The sequence below is a fragment of the Tachyglossus aculeatus genome, chromosome 6, assembly GCF_015852505.1.
Source record: "Tachyglossus aculeatus isolate mTacAcu1 chromosome 6, mTacAcu1.pri, whole genome shotgun sequence".
NCBI lineage: Eukaryota > Metazoa > Chordata > Mammalia > Monotremata > Tachyglossidae > Tachyglossus > Tachyglossus aculeatus.
In genome coordinates, this window is record NC_052071.1 from 31,117,230 (window position 1) to 31,137,877 (window position 20,648).

The 20,648-nt window shown below is 41.7% G+C and overlaps 1 protein-coding gene across 1 annotated transcript in view; it reads right to left on the reverse strand.

Moving 5' to 3' along the window:
* LOC119929786 (transmembrane 9 superfamily member 2-like) overlaps positions 1-20,648 on the reverse strand; it is a 78,118-nt gene that overhangs the window by 18,121 nt on the left and 39,349 nt on the right. Inside the window, exons 10-16 of the mRNA XM_038748067.1 lie at positions 18,721-18,853; positions 13,321-13,440; positions 13,075-13,132; positions 7,265-7,424; positions 5,198-5,349; positions 4,573-4,684; positions 2,350-2,521 (exon numbers count right to left, since the gene is read on the reverse strand). Of these exons, the coding sequence (XP_038603995.1) occupies positions 2,350-2,521; positions 4,573-4,684; positions 5,198-5,349; positions 7,265-7,424; positions 13,075-13,132; positions 13,321-13,440; positions 18,721-18,853 (907 nt within the window). The remainder of the gene's footprint in view (positions 1-2,349; positions 2,522-4,572; positions 4,685-5,197; positions 5,350-7,264; positions 7,425-13,074; positions 13,133-13,320; positions 13,441-18,720; positions 18,854-20,648) is intronic.

The window sequence follows — 20,648 nt, forward strand, 5'->3', positions numbered from 1 at the left end:
GCGCTCAATAAATACGATTGATGATGATGATGATTTAAGATGAAAAAAATTGGGAGAAACACAATCATTTTTAATGGCTTAGAAAGTTGGGTATTTATAACATAATGGCTTAACATGAAATTTCACGAACTGAATGGGGCTGGAACCCTTAACATGAATACAACTCTATAACTACGTTAGACAAAAACGGCATTCGGGCTAGTTCACAAAGATGCATATGTCTGTTTAAATGTAAAAGGAGGAGGGTTCCCGAATTTATCCACAATTCATTTTTAAGAAAAGCATCGATCTGTTTAAATGCAAAAGGAGGAGGGTTCCCATATTTATCCACAATTCATTTTTAAGAAAAGCATCGATCTGTTTCAATGCAAAAGGAGGAGGGTTCCCAAATTTACCCACAATTCATTTTTAAGAAAAGCATCGAAACCCGTGACCAAGAAAGGTTGTGGAAAGTTGTTCTCCGAAAATGTGCAAGGGACAGTTCAGCTATCTTTTTTTGAAAAGTTGCAACTGGCAAGATGACACTAGATGAAGTAGCCAGGTCCAGAACCCCCATTGTGGGCCTCGGGGTAGGACCCCAGAGCAACCTTAGCTGCGGGGGGAGGAAAGCAGTAGGATGCTGCATGCCTTTCAATCAATCAATCAATCAATCAATCGTATTTATTGAGCGTTTACTATGTGCAGAGCACTGTACTAAGCGCTTGGGAAGTACAAATTGGCATCACATAGAGACAGTCCCTACCCAACAGTGGGCTCACAGTCTAAAAGGGGGAGACAGAGAACAGAACCAAACATACCAACAAAATAAAATAAGTAGGATAGAAATGTACAAGTAAAATAAATAAATAAATAAATAAATAGAGTAATAAATATGTACAACCATATATACATATATACAGGTGCTGTGGGGAAGGGAAGGAGGTAAGACGGGGGGATGGAGAGGGGGACGAGGGGGAGAGGAAAGAAGGGGCTCAGTCTGGGAGGCCTCCTGGAGGAGGTGAGCTCTCAGCAGGGCCTTGAAGGGAGGAAGAGAGCTAGCTTGGCGGATGGGCAGAGGGAGGGCATTCCAGGCCCGGGGGATGACGTGGGCCGGGGGTCGATGGCGGGACAGGCGAGAGCGAGGTACAGTGAGGAGATCAGCGGTGGAGGAGCGCAGGGTGCGGGCTGGGCAGTAGAAGGAGAGAAGGGACTCACGCTGTGCTCTGTGTGTATTTTACTCCAAGTCTTTTGTAATGGTATCTGTTCAGGGCTTACTATCTGCCAAACACTGTACTAAGTGCTGGGATAGATACAAGCTAATCAGGTTGGACACGGTCCATGTCCCATGCGGGGCTCGCAGTCTTAATCTCCATTTTACAGAGGAGCTAACGGGTCAGAGAAGTGAAGCGATTTGCCCAAGGTCACACAGCAGATATGTGGGGGAGCCGGGATTAGAACGCGAGTCTTCTGTCTCCCAGGCTTATGCTCCTTCCATTAGACCACGCTACTTATTCTTATACGCTGCCCCCCAATGATAATCCTTCCCATCCAGAAGCGTGCATATAGAGTATATGGCTCTATATAGAGAATATAGAGTGCATATATGGCTTGCTCAGCTAGACAGACCCTCTAACGCCTAACCCCTACACAGGATCCTTAATAGATGTAGAGATGAGACAGAGCAGTTTCATCTCCATGCCTTCCGCATCGATCAAAAACTCCATCTTGAGCAAGGAAATCAAAACCCAAAAAGAACTGGGAACACAGATACCTTGGGAAAAATAAACCCCACGCACTACTAATCAGTTGCAAATAATAATAATAATAATGGCATTTATTAAGCGCTTACTATGTGCAAAACACTGTTCTAAGCGCTGGGCTGGTTACAAGGTGATCAGGTTGTCCCACGGGGGGCTCACAGTCTAAATCCCCATTTTCCTGATGAGGGAACTGAGGCATCGGGAAGTTAAGTGACTTGCCCAAAGCCACACAGCTGACAACTGGAGTAGCCGGAATTTGAACCCATGACCTCTGACTCCAAAGCCCGGGCTCTTCCCACTGAGCCACGCTGCTTCAGACTTTATTCTATTTACAAGGTGTCTTCCCCTCTCCCATTTCTAGTGGACACTTTATAAACTCAATCTCTAGACAAAGCCGATGCTCTGGACTGGAAAAACTATCAGAATTCAAAGAAGCCTTGCCAGTTGCACAAACTCTCTCCAAATCATCAAGAGCTAAGTGAATAAAATTAGTAATCCAAATTATCTCAGATGCTCTAAGTACCAGTTTTCCAGAAACGACTGAGGCGAAGTTCATGGGTATCTGCAAGGTTAATTTAAGGAGTGTGCAGGGTGGTCACGGCATACTTACCTGTGAAAAGGAAAAAAATCAAGACCATGATCATCGTGTATCCAAAGTATAAAATAGTGCTTGCAGTTCCTGTTATTTGTAGCTTGGAGAAGAAGTAATGAACTGCATAGATAAAAAGGTAAACAGCTGTAAAACTGCTAGTTAAGAATGATCTCCACCACCAATGATAATCCTGCAAAAAAAATAAAGAGGAAACGTCTAATTATGATTTAAGGTCCTCAACAAGTATTGCCTTGGTTTCACAACTGAAATTACCACTCTCTTCTACTACTGAAGCTTGTTTTTTTTATTTGCCTAATGCCGCTCAGCTTCCCTCTTACCCCATTACAGTGCTCTGCACATAGTAAGCGCTCAATAAATACGATTGATGATTACTATTTTTACATTAGGATATGATGGCCACCTCCCTAGTCAAACTTTGACTCTTCACCCATTGACAAGAAGGGGGAGAACTTGTTTGGCCCTGGTCGTCACTGTCATTGTTATCTTCATCATCATCAAAGTGCAGTCACTCGTGCTACAACATATGTTCCCACCTCACGCTTTGTCTAAAATGCTAACAGTAGTAATAATAATGCAGTATTTACTGAATGCCTACACAGTGCAGCCCAGTGTATTAATCTCACGGGAAGTACAAAAGAAGCAGACACATCTTTGAAAGTAGACAACTAGTTCCTGACAAGATGGACCTTTTTTGAACACAGTGTTGCAAAGTAGGAAACAAATAATTGTGCCATGCACAGTAGCACTGAATATGGGCGAGTGCTACGATGCATGTTTTCCTTAAAATGGGGTTTTGCAAGAATACAAATCTCCGTCGTAAAGCTACAGATATGTGTGGGCCCATTTTGGGCAGCACACTGTAACACAAACTGAGAAAATGGACAGGTTATGTGCCGCTGGCAACCACCTGGCAAAGCTATTAGGGCTGTTTTATCAGGCAGGCAGAACCAAGGAGTCGGAGGAAGGCGGAGGGGAGAGGAGGCTGCTTGGTTAGTTACACGCCCTGTCTGTTGAACAAGACGACTGGTTGTTGGAGGCGTTCAGTCTCTAAGCTTGTTTACCCAATCTGAAATAGCCAAAGGATCCTCAACCCTAATTAGCTCAGATAATTGGCATTTCAAGTGCTTTCCTCACTTGAAGAATCCTTACAGAACCATGCTTTTTAAAACACTGTAAAAATACAAATATTCTCCCAATCACTGAAGTTCCGACACCTTAAAAAACTGAAAAATGGCATTTAACAGCAGCACACAGATCTGGAATAACTGGGGACAGAAACATCACATCCCAGTACATTTACAAGATATCAATTAAAACAGAACCTGTTCGATGCAATGAAGCTTAAATATGTGAAGTGGCTAAGACTTCTTTTTAACTTAACCCTATGCTAATAGCAAAGGTGGCTAATTAATGTTTTTGCTCCTAATCATCAATCGTATTTATTGAGCGCTTACTATGTGCAGAGCACTGTACTAAGCGCTTGGGAAGTACAAATTGGCAACATATAGGGACAGTCCCTACCCAACAGTGGGCTCACGTAAATGGACACTCATTTAAAAAGTTATTTCAGGGTGAGTCTATGAACAATACCTCAAAAATGCTTAAGAAGCAATTTATAGGCTCATTTTTGTGGGACTCTTTTTTTTTCCAGTTATTCTATTTTTTTTAATTTTAATGAGAAATAAGACCTCATATATATCCTATTTTAAGATGCACTGTGGTTGGACTTGTTCCCCTTTCCTAAATTGCAATATTTAGAACTTTTTCTACCTGAATGCCATTCTGCGGTTCTAGTAGCCCAGAAAAAAAAAATTAAAAAGCAAACTATCACTGTTTCCTAGCCTGGAAATCAGAGGACCTGGGTTCTAAACCCACGTCCACTTTGACCTTAGGCAAATCATTAACCTTCTCTGTGTCTCAGTTTCTTCATATGTTCTCCCTCCTACTGTAGACTCTGAGGCCCCTGTAGGACTGGAACTGTGTCTCACATGATTATCTTGTTTCTACTCCAACTCTTAATACAGTGCACATAAACGGTTAACAAATTCTACAATTATTAGTACAGAGAATATAAGGCCAACATTACACTCTAATGCCAATATGTAGGGATCAATCACCTAAAATGCCAGTTTTCTCAAAAAACAGACTGTTATTTACCAAACGAGGAGCCCAACACATTAACATCTATCTCTGACCTGAACATGTTTACCGTAACTTTACCTCAGCACATAGATGGAAATAGCAGAGCAGGACTGTAGCCTCTGAACACGTAATCAGAAGAATTATAAATACTAAGAAAAGGAAGCCGAACATGTAATACATCTGATGAGACCTGAAAAAATAAAAGCACAAGTCAACTTTAAACCAATCTTTTTCCTTTTTAAAATAAAATCCAGAAACCTCAAAATCATGCAAAGCCGAAAACAGTGATCTGAGCACCTTATTAAAACTTATCATTATTTCTGAATAAAGTTGGCAAGTGTATCTAGTTAAGCAACCCAAAGGAATGAATTTGCTGCCTGTTTATCTTCGATCAGAACTGAGCAATATCGTTAGACCTGAGTGCTATCAACAGGGCTATGTAATTCATGCTGAGGTTTAAGGAATAGACAGGAACAAGAAAAAGCCTGAAGAACTAAAAAGAGTGAGAAGAGGAAGAAAGAGAGAAGATGGAGAAAAAGGGAAAACAGAGAGGTGCCTTTATTTGAAATGGACCATGTTTTATCACCAAAAATTGCCTTAGCTGTCAAGCTTAAACATAATTTGACAGTGCCCGGCATATTTTAGGTGATCAAATACCCAGTGATGACAAAAATCATATGGAAAATAAGGATAAAGTACTTACCAAATACTGTTCAGAATGAAAAACAGCTGAATAAAAATACAACCAAAAGGCAAGATGCCACCCATGATGATGCCAGGTAATGGCTTTGTAAAGAAGGACTGCTCTGGAATCTGTCGGGGAATCTGGTTTGTGCGTACAGGGTGCTCAATTGGCTTTAAGAGAAACAGATGCAAATTAGACCATAATTTAAGTCAAAGTAATCTTAAGTAGAAACATTCAGCGTTTGGAAGCCTGGAGCTGGAAGGGGCCTCAAGAGTTCTGCAAGCCAGCTCTAATTTTCCTAAAGGCAAGACTATTCTTAAACCTTTCAAGACAAATGGTTGTCTATACTTACTCAACAATTATTCTTTTATTCTTTTAGACTGTGAGGCCACTGTTGGGTAGGGACTGTCTCTATATGTTGCCAATTTGTACTTCCCAAGCGCTTAGTACAGTGCTCTGCACATAGTAAGCGCTCAATAAATACGACTGATTGATTGATTGATTCCCATATCTAGAGACTTCACAAGAACCCTTGGAAATCCGTTACAGCCGATCACAACTGCCATACAGCGAGACAGCAAAAAAAAAAAAAAAGGTGTCATGATTCAATATCGCTGAAAGTGTGAAAAGCTGATGTTCAGTCAACACAAGCCATTTCTCTGAAAAGCGGGGTTAGGGCAACGTTGAAGTTTAAAATTCAGGCCAGGATTAAAATTCTGGCCCGAATTGGGGGCAAGGGCTAGTCCCGGTTGTGGCTGAGGCACTGGGATCCAATCTTAAGTGGAGGTAGTCCATCTGGGTTCCCACACCGTGTCCAGTTCACAGCAGCTGCTCTAGAGACTGGTCCTGCTGGTCTCCTATCACTCTCTTCTCTGTATCCCCAGCCTACGGTGGCAAGGGATTATTTCGGGACGGTGGTTCTGTTCCAGGGAGCACCAGACGTAGTATAGTGCACTTTACGACTTCAGACTGGCCAAAGTTACCCTTGGAAGACAAAGTTACACGCCTAGCTCACTCCCCTGATGCCCACCAGCAGAGAAATCATCATCATCATCATCAATCGTGTTCATTGAGCGCTTACTGTGTGCAGAGCACTGTACTAAGTGCTTGGGAAGTACAAGGTCAGAGGGCATGGAGTCAGAGGGCATGGGTTCGAATCCCGGCTCCGCCACATGTCTGCTGTGTGACGTTGGGCAAGTCACTTAACTTCCCTGGGCCTCAGTGACCTCATCTGTAAAATGGGGAGTATGACTGTGAGCCCCACGCGGGACAACCTGATCGACTTGTATCCCCCAGCGCTTAGAACAGTGCTTTGCACATAGGAAGCGCTTAACAAATGCTACTTTTTTTTTAAAGAAGCAGCATGGCTCAACGGAAAGAGCAAGGGCTTTGGAGTCAGAGGTCATGGGTTCAAATCCCGGCCCCAGCAATTGTCAGCTGTGTGACTTTGGGCAAGTCACTTCACTTCTCTGGGCCTCAGTTCCCTCATCTGTAAAATGGGGATTAAGACTGTGAGCCCCCCACCGTGGGACAACCTGATCACCTTGTAACCTTCCCAGCGCTTAGAACAGTGCTTTGCACATAGTAAGCGCTTAATAAATGCCATCATTATTATTATTATTATTATTATTAAGGTGGCAACATATAGAGACAGTCCCTACCCAACAGTGGGCTCAGAGAAATGCAGCATCCATTCTGGGTTGCAAATACTTGATACAGATGGAACATAGAGAAGCAGCGTAGCATGGTACATAGAGCACAGGCCTGGGAGCCAAGAGGATTTGGGTTCTAATCCCAGCTCTGCCACTTGTCTGCTGTGTGACCTTGGGCAAGTCACTTCACTGTGCCTCAGTTACCTCATCTGGAAAACGGGGATTAAGGCTGAGCCCCATGTGGGACACGGACACATCCAACCTAATGACTGTGCATCAACCCCAGTGCTTAGCGCGTAATATGAGCTGAAAAAAAACCCACATAGTGCTGTTGAGAGTCGAAACAAAGCAGTAACTGTAAACATAATTTTAGGCTTCGGAGATAAAACAAAGGCATTTCTATGGTTAAAGAAGAAATACAGGCACACTTTACCTTATCTTTGAATCCGAAGTATGCACCAACAAAAGTTAACGGTACGGAAATTCCAAACCACATTGCGAGGATAGCTACCAGAGTCCCAAAGGGAATAGCAGCTGATGATCCCTTCACCCAAAGAATAAGATTCATGATGAAGAAATCAGCAAAGACAATACTGGAAGAAAAATTCAAACGAGAAGTGTCCAAAAAGAAAAAATCAAACATGTAGTTTCAGAAAATGCTTTTGACATTTAATGAGAGTGTCAGTGCTTTCACTGAAAGGTCCAGGGCAAACCTGGATCGGTAATAAATGTACAACTGCAAACGAGTCGTGTTAGGAGACAAAACAGACTGAGTCCACAAATTCGCAGGCTGTCAACTCAACATCAAACAAACAAAAGGTGTCTGGTTGCTGTTGTATTGTACTCTCCCTACTGCTTAGTACAGTGTTTTGCACACAGTAAGTGCTCAATAAATACGACTGAATGAATACTATGGTGCGTAGAATGTGAACCAGTCCCCTCTTTTGTCTCCACATCTATCTCTGCTGCCCAGAGGGAAACTTTCCAAAAAAACAAATGACACTCATTGTCAAGAAGCAGTACGACCTAATGGAAAGATCGCTGGCCCGGGAGTCAGAGGACCCGGGTCCTGAGCCCAGCTCTGCCACCTGGAAGCTGTGTGAGCTGGGGCAAGTCACAACTTCTCTGTGACTCAGTTTCCTCATCTGTAAAATGGGGATTCAATACATTCAATACCTCCTCTCCCTCATTCATAGACTGTGAGCCCTCTGTGGGACAGGGACTGTATCCAATCTAAGTAATTTATATCTACCCCAACACTTATAACACCCATTAATCCAGGCTGGACCAAGTGTTATTAATTTATGGTTTTACAACTCGGAAACTAACAAACATCAATTACCATCAAAAGTGGAAAATTAGTGTCTATAAAAAGCAATGACAAATGGAAACCTTGAGTGAATGTCCCAGCAAAGTAAATTCTATATATGATTCAATATACGCTCTTTGATCTAAAGGACAAAGCAATGACATAATTGCAGAGGTCCAGTCTGCCTTCAATATGGCTTTTCATTTGACACATTTAGCATACTTCTTCACTCCTGAAATTCTAACCTTTTTTGGGTGAAACACCTAGGCAAGAGGGAGAGTCTTGCTGACTGTGCACTGATATAGAGATCCAATTACCAGTTTATAAATCGGAGTGCCCAAGGCCAAATTTTGTAATTCTACCCTAAGTTGCCTTCTTCCTCTAAGATGACTGTTCATAACAAAGGGCATGTTACGGAATCGGAAGGAAAAAAAAATGGAAGACAACACTACAGTGTTATAGTTGCTTACTAATGTAAATCCTGTTTGGATTAAATAATACATTTCAATCAATCAATCGTATTTATTGAGCGCTTACTGTGTGCAGAGCACTGTACTAAGCGCTTGGGAAGTACAAGTTGGCAACATATAGAGACAGTCCCTACCCAACAGTGGGCTAACAGTCTAAATGTATACATTTGTGGCCTGAAGGAATTAATGAGGCTTCCAAAGAAACCTAATTTTCAAGAATTGCCAGCAGCAGTACCTGTGTTCACTGGGTGCCTACTTTGTTCCGAGCATAGTTCTCAGCATTTGAGGACATTTAATAAAAGTATAACACACCGTCCTCACCCTGAAGTTCACAATTTACACAAGATTACCAAAATGGTTTTTTTGGTCAGAAACCTTCATCACTGATGGGACAGCTCATCCCATTCCCAAACTTCTGGGAAATTTGACACATTCCCAAACTTCTGGCCTGGATCGGATTTTGAAGGGTGGGGTGGAATCCAAACTACACTGTCTCAAAGCAACTTACACAGACCTCAAATTCTATAAATCCCATAGGCAAGCCGTACAAAACCTTTTATCTTCTCCTCTGAAGTCAATACGCAGTAGAAAGCTGTTCAGAGGAAGCTTCCAAAGAAGGTACTGTTCAGCAGGCTAAATGTTTTCAGAATACCACTTTTATGGTATTCATAAAGTGCCAATTCTGTGCCAGGCACTGTACTAAGTGCTGATACAAGATAATCAGGTTTGGATCCAGTCCTCGTTCCACATGGGGCTCACAGTCTTACTTTCCATTTTACACACAGGGTGACTGAGGATAGAGAAGCTAAGTGACTTGCCCAAGGTCACACAGCAGACAAGTAGCGGCCAGGAGTGTAACTCCAGGCCATGCTGCTTCCTTCAGTTCAGAGATTAGAGCTCAAGTACTCTTTCAATTGCTTCCCCCAACCCCTACAAAGACTCACTGAAGGCACATCTCCTCCAAGAAGCCTTCCCTGACTAAGCCCTCCTCTCCTCTTCTCCCACTTCCTTCTGCGTTGTCCTGGCTAGCTCCCTTCATTCATCCCCACTCCCAACCCCATGTAAATATCTGTAATTTATTTATTATTAGTAGTAATAACAATAATGGCGCTTATTAAGCGCTTGCTATGTGCCAAGCACTGTTCTAAATACAAGGTAATCAGGTTGTCCCACGTGGGGTTCACAGTCTTAATCCCCATTTTACAGGTGAGCTAACAGGCACAGAGAAGTTAAGTGACTTGCCCGAAGTCACACAGCTGACAAGTCTCGGAGCCGGGATTAGAGCCCACAACCTCTGACTACCAAGATCGTGCTCTTTCCACTGAGCCACGCTGCTTCTCTACTTACATATGTATACTAATGTCTGTCTCCCCCTCTAAACTGTGAGCTCACTGCGGGTAGAGAATGTGCCTGTTTATTGTTAGACTGTACTCTCCCAAGCACATAGTTCAGTCTTTGCATACAGTAAGCACTCAATAAATATAAACGAACGAATGAAATGCTTTTTCAATTAAAGTGAATTTGCTTTACACCTCAACCATTCTGAATACAGCATTGTGACAATATAACCTGGGCTCTGGCAAAACTAGTGAATGAGGAAATTTTGATTGTTGGAAAAAAATCTCATCAAAATATTCTTATCTAAGGACTCATTTCTACAACTATATTAAACACTACACTCATTTCAGAGATGATTCCGCAGTCCACCCAACTGGAAAAGTCACAGAAAAGTTGATGGCTCCAGCTGAAGAAAAGGATGGCAATGTACCCAGAAAGTCTTTGCCACAAAAAAGAAATAATCACTCTTAATGGTACAATCTAACAAGCAAACATACGGTACTGCACCTGCTGAATGATCACCCCGACTTCCCTGGTTTTCCTTTCCCCCAGAGTTTAGGGCACAATGGACTACATAAGATAAAACATCATGTTTCTGAATCTGTAACCACTGGAGGCCTTTTATTGCCTTAGCAAACAAAGTCAGTGGCCCATCACAGTATAATCAAAGCATCTGTTCTTGTTTCATCCTCAATGTGTGAGTATCTTTCATGAAACTAAATTTATTCAGGATTTCCTCCACAGATAAGATGTCATGTGAGAAGAAAGAATTCTGACAGTAAGGGAGTTATTTTAATTTCCCATATACCGGGAAGCATAAAACTACCACATAATTAAACCATCTGAGATCCCATTTTGCTTATGCAAATTCTCATTAATTTAAATTTCAAGTTCTTGTGTATTTTTACACAATCAAGGAGGTGATATTCTGGTGGGGAAATAAACCACAGTTTTTCTCACTAAAGAAAGCTTAGCATTAAAATCACGCTAATGAAATCTGTACTAAAATTATGGGAATACGCCAATTCAGTCTCATCATTTCACTTTAAATTTACTCCAGATAGAATTATCTGTAATAACCACTGCGGGACAGGGCATAAAAAAGCCCAAGATATTATCACCCATTGCAGTAAATGAAGTGCCTTTCTTCAGCGAAGTACCTTCACAAACGTTACTATAAAGAATCTTAAACACTGTTTCTTGGAAAGTACCTTATAGATGCTAACAATGTCACTATTTATAAAATAAGAAAATAATACCTACTCTATCAGTGGTATAATTCAGCACCTACTGTGTGTAGTGCACAGTATTAAGCGTTTGGGAGAGTATATTACAAGACAGTTGATAGGTACAATCCCTGCCCCTAAAAAATTTATAAATTACTACGGAGAGATTGGCATTAAAATTAATTTCAGACCATGTACAGATTTCTTTGTTTAAAGCATGCAGTATTCTACAGAAGAAACGATCTGAGAAAAACTGGTTGGTACACTTTTAGGCCACAAAGTCCATTTTCTTTTCTTTTAGAAAGCCTATCACTGAAGCATACGCATTTGAATTATTAATAATATTATATTTTCATAATATATTAATATTAAATATTAATTTAAGTCCACTTAATATATCGCCTCTTCAAGTCACTGAATGGCCATTTATTGGCTTCAAAAAATGCAGTTAAAATCCAAACACTTACTTTCTACACACAGGATCAGCAATCCTCTTTCTTTAGCACTAGCTTGATATTCAGGCCACGGCCCTTCCTTTTCACTGCTACCATTTTAAGCTCTCTAATTCTCTCTCCTGCCCTTCCCTGCTTGTGAAGCAGGGGCATGAAGGGAATCCTCTAAGTGTTGAGTTGGCATGGCTTAGCAATGTCCTCTCCTATATTTCAGCTTGGCCCTCAGTGTCAGTGCTTTCAAAAACTTGATGCTCAAGTTTCTTCTTAAACATCATTTCACCTAGTTAAAATACATAACTTTGGGGAAAAAACTATTTTAGTTTCTTACACAATAAAGCCTCACAAGAGGCTTTAGTCTACGGTTTCCTCTTCAAGTGCACATAATTGCCAATTAAATGAAGCAGCCTGGCCTAGTGGAAAGAGCATGGGTCTGGGAGCTAGAGGACCTGGGTTCTAATCCTGACTTTGCCATAATGATGATGGCATTTGTTATGCGCTTACTATATGCGAGGCACTGTTCTAAGTGCTGGGGGGGATACCAGGTGATCAGGTTGTCCCACGTCGGGCTCACAGTCTTAATCCTCATTTTACAGATGAGGTAACTGAGGAACAGAGAAGTTAAGTGACTTGACCAAAGTCACACAGCTGAAAAGTGGCTGAGCAGGGATTACAACCCATGACCTCTGACTCCCAAGCCCAGGGTCTTTCTGCTGAGCCACGCTGCTTCTCATTTGCCTGCTGTGGGACAATGGGAAAGTCCCTTAACTTCTCTGTGATTCAGCTCCCTCATCTGCAAAATGGGGATTAAATATCTGTTCTCCCTCTTACTTAAACTGTGAGCCCGTGGGACCTACCCTGTATTTATTTTGTTAATTATTTCGTTAATGGCATGCATATAGTTTTAATTCTATTTGTTCCGACGGCTTTGACACCTGTCTACATGTTTCGTTTTGTTGTCTGTCTCCCCCTTCTAGACTGTGAGCCCGTTGTTGGGTAGGGACCGTATCTATATGTTGCCGACTTGTACTTCCCAAGCGCTTAGTACAGTGCTCTGCACACAGTAAGCACTCAATATGATTGAATGAATGAATGAATTTACCCCAGTACTTGGTACAGTGCCTGGCACAGAGTAGGCATTTAACAAATACCACAATCATTATTATTTTGATTATTATTATGCTATATAAAAGACACTATATATACTAATTATATACCCCTATCTAAAAATCCTAACTGAAAGAAGTTCACATTTAACAAACCTGAAAATAAAGAATACTGCAATAAGCCTCTCTTCTCAGAGAAACTTCTGTGTGTAAATGAGAAGTGGAGAATAAATAAGCAACTCTGTAGCACCTAAAGTATACATGATAACTTTTCCTTCTTTTTTTCTTATGGCCGGCAGGGATAACATGCAAATTTTCAGCTGAATAAAACATAAGATTACTAACCCAGGACACAACAGAGCTGTCAGTAAAACATTTGTCTTCCATTTTTCACCTCTAAATGCTGTGGAAAAAAGGAAAATATAATTACTACAGCAAGCTTAATTTCTTTTAATGCTTCACAGAAGAGCGCGACATACTGTTTCTAGAGCTATGTCAAACCCCCCCCCCCTTCATTTTACGGTGCTTTCTATTTACAGTCCTTTCTACATTTAACATCTTATTAAACACACTATCAATTGTTCGACTTACTTTTATACATTCTAGCAGACACATAGCCAGCAGGTGTTCCCAGTAGTACCCATAGTACGACGGCACAGGTCATTAAAGCACCTCGGTTGGCAGGAGAGAGAAAACCAAGGCACGCCAGGACTTGAGACAGGGAGGAAAAAATATTAAATCAACATAAATGATAACAGTTCAGCAATTTTGCAGCACAACCATTAAGAACTATTCAATTTGCATTTCATATTGTATGAAACAGTGTATCCTGAACAGTCTAGTGTGAGCGCTAAAGATATTTTTATTGAGCCCGTGATTTTCGAAGACAAAGTCACAAGGTAATTTTTTTTTAATATTATTTTTGACAGTTGCTCCTAGAGCAACATAAAAATACTAGGTTCTCCTACTTGATAAGTCAAAAAATCTAGTTCTTAAAATCACGACCTATCGAAGGAAACCACTTGACAGTAGAAGATTAAAATCCAAGCTCTGACTATTTTGTGGTTGGTGTTCCAAATGAAACCCAAAAAACGCATACTTAGTTTAGGTTACGCTGCAGTTCATCAGGGTGAAGACATCATTCCTTGATTTCAATATCCCATTTATATATAAATCAGGTGTTGGACCCTTGATAGTAAAATGTACTGAGAAACTTTTCCTTCAGTCAATTTAAGACTAAAAAAAATGTTGCTATTAGGATTTAAGGTTTCATTTTGCAAATCTAAACCTTTCATGAATACATCTGTAAATTCAGATCTATTTCATAGTGATAGGAATTTTTTTTTGAGTCTGTAAGTCACAGGATGGGGGCATGGGGGAGCGGGGAAAGACATGGGGAAGTTTCCAAAAAAAAAAAAAATCTGGAATTATTGACTACCAGATGAGAAGCTACCAGAGAAGCAGCATGGCTCAGTGGAAAGAGCCCGGGCTTTGGAGTCAGAGGACATGGGTTCAAATCCCAGCTCCCCCAGTTGTCAGCTGTGTGATTTCGGGCAAGTCACTTAACTTCTCTATGCCTCAGTTACCTCATCTGTAAAATGGGGATTAAGACTGTGAGCCCCCTGTGGGAAGACCTGATCACCTTGTAACCTCCCCAGCGCTTAGAAGAGTGCTTTGAACATAGTAAGCGCTTAATAAATGCCATCATTATTATTATTATTATATTTCATGGATCTGATCTAAGACCTTCCTTTCACCCCTCAACTCCCCCAACCTAAAAAACTTCAACGGAGTCCCAGGTATTTAGGATAAATTTGGCTGGGGCCATTGATGGTTCCTGTGAGCTTCTGGACTTACAGAGACTTCTACACTTGTGTAATATGGCATATAAATGTAGCACCCGGCTGCTGTCCTTGCCAGCGGCTATAGTTTCAATCCCCCGCATTAACCTAACCCAATAAAGGGAGGATGGGAGGAGTTGGAGAGAATGGCAGGTTACCCGGACTATCACAAAGCACTCTCGGAAAGCATCGGTGGAGGAAAGAGCGCTGTAAGACATACAGTGAGATTCCCCTGTACCGTGGTCCAAGAGGCCAGATCTGGAAGGATTCAAATGTTGGGTAGGGACTGTCTCTATATGTTGCCAATTTGTACTTCCCAAGCGCTTAGTACAGTGCTCTGCACATAGTAAGCGCTCAATAAATACGATTGATGATGATGATTCAAATATTTGTTAGACCCGAGTTGGAGAAGGATTGCTTGAAGCAAAACAAACCCAAAAGAGTGCATCCATCCTTCACTTAATTTTTCCTAGGTAGGGTTGGTTCTGGAATATATGTATATATGTCCTGTATATATGTATATGTTTGTACATATTTATTACTCTATTTGTTTATTTATTTTACTTGTACATATCTATTCTATTTATTTCATTTTGTTAATATGTTTGGTTTTGTTCTCTGTCTCCCCCTTCTAGACTGTGAGCCCACTGTTGGGTAGGGACTGTCTCTATATGTTGCAAACTTGTACTTCCTAAGAGCTTAGCACAGTGCTCTGCACACAGTAAGTGCTCAATAAATATGATTGATTGCATCGTTGCTGGTTCCTACGGAGTCTATTCTCTCCCCCAGATAAAAAGAGAAGGTCCAAAGTTCTTATGTGTCCTGAGACAAAAGCCCTGTTTCCATTTATGCCCAACTTCCAAAACTGTCATTTTATGGTCGGTCTCTTGCTTTTTATAACTTAAAAGAGCAGTATGGCCTAATGGAAAGATCACGGGCCTGAGAGTCAGAGGACCTGGGTTCTAATCCTGGTTCTGCCACTTGCCTGTTGTGTATCCTTGGACAACTCACTTAACTCCTGTGCCTCAATTTCCTCATCTTTAAAAAAGGGATTCAATATTTGTTCTCCCTCCTTCTTAAACTGTGAGCTCCACGTGGGATAGGAACTGTGTCCGACCTGATTATCTTGCATCTACCCCAGTGCTTAGAACAGTGCTTGACACCCAATAAGCACTTAAAAACCATAATAATTTTCATTGCAAAAATTATTTCAAAATATTAAATGTCAACACATAAAAAGAGTGTCCCTTTCTTCATTAAATGTCATCGCATAACGAAGTGTCCCTCTCTTCCGCCGGATTTCATTTAAAAAACACGTTCAAACATCTTAGTTTTACGGATGAAATCCCGCAGCGACAAAAATTTCTGAGTGCTGCTAAATCACATCACTTCACTGTAATGGGATCCTTGTGGGATGAATCTGTTTTCAGCCCCACTGGAGATTTCTGTCTAAGTTCCAGGACCCCTCTACTTGACAGACTCCCAGCTGGCCAACCCATCATCATCATCATCAATCGTATTTATTGAGCACTTACTGTGTGCAGAGCACTGTACTAAGCGCTTGGGAAGTACAAACTGGCAACATATCCAGCGAGGAACATACCGCTTGCAGCTTTGGACGAAGGCCCTCCTTCCAGACAAGGACCAGTTCCAAAATAGAGCTGGGACCTGATCAGACCCCCTCATCCTCTATCAGAAATGGCACGGGGGGGAGGCAGCATGGCCTTGTGGAGAGAACGCGGGCCTGGGAATCAGGAGACCTGCGTCCTCTTCCAGGCTATACCTCTTGCCTGCTGTGTGACACTTGGGCAAGTAGTTTCGGTACTCGGTGCCTCTGTTTCCTCATCTGTAAAATGGGGATTCAATATCTGTTCTCCCTCTAGGCTAGACTGTAAACCACATTGTAATAGGGACTGTGCCTGACCTTACTAGCTCATATCTACCCCAAGACTTAGTATATAGCACGCTAAACATAGTAAGCCCTTAATGAACACCACTATCATTAGTAGGATGGAATTAGAGCATTAAAGGGTGCAGGCTGGGATATAGTAGTAGAGCAGCAAGGTGAGATAGGAAGGGGCAAGTGCATGAGTGCTTTAAAGCCAATGGTAAGGAGATTCCGTTTGATGCAGAGGTAGATGGGGAGCCACTGGAGGTTCCTGAAGAGTGGGAAAACATGGACTGGACACTTTTGTAGAAAAATGATCCGGGGAGAGACAGGAGGCGGGGAGGTCAGCTAGGAGGCTGACATATTAATCGAAGCGGGATAGGGTAAATGCTTGGATTAACATGGCAGCAGTTTGGATGGAGAGGAAAGGGTGGATTTTAGCGAGGTTGTGAAGGCTGAACTGACAGGACTTAGTGAGAGATTGAATATGTGGGTTGAATGAGACAGAGGAGTCACGGATAATGCCAAGGTTATGGGCTGGTGAGACAGGAAGGATGGTGGTGCTGTCTACAGTGTTGGGAAAATCGGGGGCGGGGGGAGGACGACAAGGCGTTCTGTTTTGGACATGTTAAGTTTGAGGTGATGGCAGGACATCCAAGTAGAGATGTCTTGAAGGCAGGAGGAAATGTGAAACAGCAGGGAGGGAGAGAGATCAGGGTTGGAGATATAGATTTGGGAATCATCATCATTATCATCAATCGCATTTATTGAGCACTTACTATGTGCAGAGCACTGTACTAAGCGCTTGGGAAGTACAAATTGGCACATATAGAGACAGTCCCTACCCAACAGTGGGCTCACAGTCATCCATTTAGACATCCAAGATGAAGCCATGGGAGTGAATGAGTTCTCCAAGGGGGTGGGTGTAGATGGAGAATAGAAGGGGACCCAGATTTGAACCTTGAGGGACCCACAGTTACGAGGGTGGAAGGCAGAGGAGGAGCTTGTGAAAGAGACTGAGAAAGACAGAAGATGAAGGAGAGAGTTAATCTTATGCATGTACAACGGCACCACAATTGCTGGGAAACACAATCCCTCTAGTCCTTCAGCAAGGGCTCCAAAACTTGACATGGGGCAAACATCTGCCATCCATTCTGGGCCTTCCATCCTACCCAACCCACAGGGAACCTATAGCCTATAAGTCTTCGACTCTGATTGGATAAAGATCCTCACAAAGATTGAAGGTAATAATAATAATAATGGTGTTTATTAAGCGCTGTGCCACGCACTAAATGCTACAGTAAATGAAAGATAATCAGGTTGGACTTGGTACCTGTCCAATATGGGGCTCATTATGTAAGTGTGAAGGAGAACAGTTATTTAATCCCCATCTTACAAATGAGGAAACTGAGGCACAAATAAGTGACCTGCTAAGGCCACATAGCAGGTAAGTCCTCCCTCTCCCAGGGCTGAGCTCTTTTTCCACTACACCATGCTGTCATTCAATACTTTCCAATCGGTGGAGTTCAGTCCTATTTAAGAACAATGACACTCATCAGAGACTGCTCCACCTCCAAACAGAAGACAACTATCTCCAATGGCTTCCGTAACTACCTCTGCTCAGACTCCAATTATAATAAACGGACACCAGATAAAAACTACAATTATGTTACCATTTTTATGGCTCATTATCAGCTGAACGAAAAATATATAGTAGTTGGCCAGGGTTCAAATCTCTTGCTAAAACAATCTTAATAAAAGGAGCTCACATTTCTCAGAGGAGTCACAGAGAAAGTTTCAATGTTTCATTATTGGAGGAGGTCTTTACCTCAATTCCCTGCCACGCTGCTATGTAAGTTCTCAGCACCATTCCTCTTACCACTTTTTGTTAGCAGAGCACTTTAACTTTATTAACCATTATTTCGCCCCAAATTCATACACTAGACCATACCACAGGTGAAAAACAGATCATTAGCAACAAGGAAAAATGAAGGGATATTTTTACAACACAATGTAAATTTTGCCATGCTTTTCTTTTTATTTTTAATGGGTGGAGGGGTAATGGAGAGCATGGAGAATTCCTATGTAAGATATGGAGCCATCTTTTCCCCAGGGTTTACACTAGAGCACAGAAACTGTTTTTTAAAAAGCAAGCTTTTTTCCAGTAAAAAGGATTCTGCAATTTTGCCATAAGTCTACAATTTAATTTATGATGTTGTTTCTCAGAATTTGGCAGCTGGCATTTCTATGGGTGCTACTTACATAAAGTAATAAATGTCATGATGAAAATTTGTGTCCCTTGACCCAAAAAGACAGACAGCAACATTCCCTTCCTTGGAGGTCTGAACACATCGCCATGAACCAGCTTCCAGCCAAATTCCTCTTGGGCATCTTCCTGCACAAAACAAGTTCTTTATTAGATGTACATTATTAAGGGTACTCTGTAAGCTACTTGGGACCTCCAAAAATTGACAAACTGAAAGTGATGGCTAATTATAGATTTAGCAGTACACTGGAAACAGCGTATTTTACTATCCAAAAACATACATTTTGACAGGTAAAGGAAGCGAAAATCCTAATTTTCAATTCTGTATCAGATCTCTCAAACCAGCTTCTCAGTCAATTCACAGTATATACTGAACACAACTGTGCACATAGCACTGTACTGACTTCTAAAACACCCACTAAATTATTATCCCAGTTTATTAAATACCTCTTGAAGGACTGAAACTTGAAAGTGACCTGAAGGTAAGGTTCAAGTCAAACAATGGGTGGCAAGCACATGGAAAGCATGATCACCAGAAGCTGTTCAGGGAAAAGCCATACTTAGGGACAAGGAGGATTTTGATCAATGAATGGATGGAAAAATTAGGGAGATTAGAAAGTTCACGCCTATCCGTGAGACTGAATAGCGAGCAGCTATTTTATTGTTCTAAAAACCATCCTTTGGTGCCATTGTAAGAGGTAGCATACTAGGGTAAAGGGACAATTTACTGTTAGCGCCCAGGAGGGCCTTTCTTATGCTCTTAGCAAGAAAAAAGAATTTTGGTGGGGAGAAAATGGGGGGGTTGCCTAAGTTTTCAGGGAAGTTCCACCTCGTGGACCTGGTTTTGGAGAGGTGAAAATGTCCCGGGTTCCAACACTCTGACCTCACCTGAGCACTTGGCCAGTGGGTAACAGGAACCTTGGCATGACAACGGGACATGAGCAGTCATAATTTCTGCCTCTACGAGTGGCGGAGCCCAGAATTTTACATACCCACCAACACCAACTTCGAGTAACCAAACGTTATGCTGTGGGAATTCAAAAGACCCATGCCACTTTTAAAGCGCCTAATAATAGTTGTAGAAATCAGTCAATCGTATTTATGGAGTGCTTGAACCTTGACATGACAACAGGACACAGTCATAATTTCTGCCTCTACGAGTGGCGGAGCCCAGAATTTTACATACCCACCAACACCAACTTCGAGTAACCAAACGTTATGCTGTGGGAATTCAAAAGCCCCATGCCACTTTTAAAGCGCCTAATAATAGTAGTAGAAATCAGTCAATCGTATTTATGGAGTGCTTACAATGTGTGCATAGCACTGTACTAAAGTGACTGGGGAATAATTCTAAAATTAGAGTTTACTGAGCCCCCCACATAGTGTAATGTGTTGTTTTAGACACTTGGGAAGAACAGAATAAGCAAGTGACACATTCCCTGCACACAAGGGGCTTTTATACTCTAATGGGGGAGACAAACAAAATATTCACAACTAGAAGTAGCAACTCTGTTGTACTACACTCTCCCAAGTGCTTAGTACAGTGCTCTACACACAGTAAGCATTCAGTAAGTGTCACTGATTGCTTAAGGACACAAACATTTTACTTCAGAAGGCCTTATAGTTTGCTTTTGAGTTTAGTCAAGCCAAATATTTCACTTGAGGTCTACTCCCCTCTTCCCCACGCTATCCCCCTACAGAACCCCCCGAAAACCAACAGTCCCCTATATAGTACGGTTCAATTTGAATGTATTTTTCTCACAAAACTTTAGTAAGATTCACCAAGGTTACCTCAACACACCATTTTAATCACTTAAATACTATATTAGGGGGCACTGATTAACACTACAGTGGAGATGTATTGGTTTGCTACCTAGAGGCTTTTCTCTATTCGGACCTTTCTGGATTATTCAACTTGCTACCT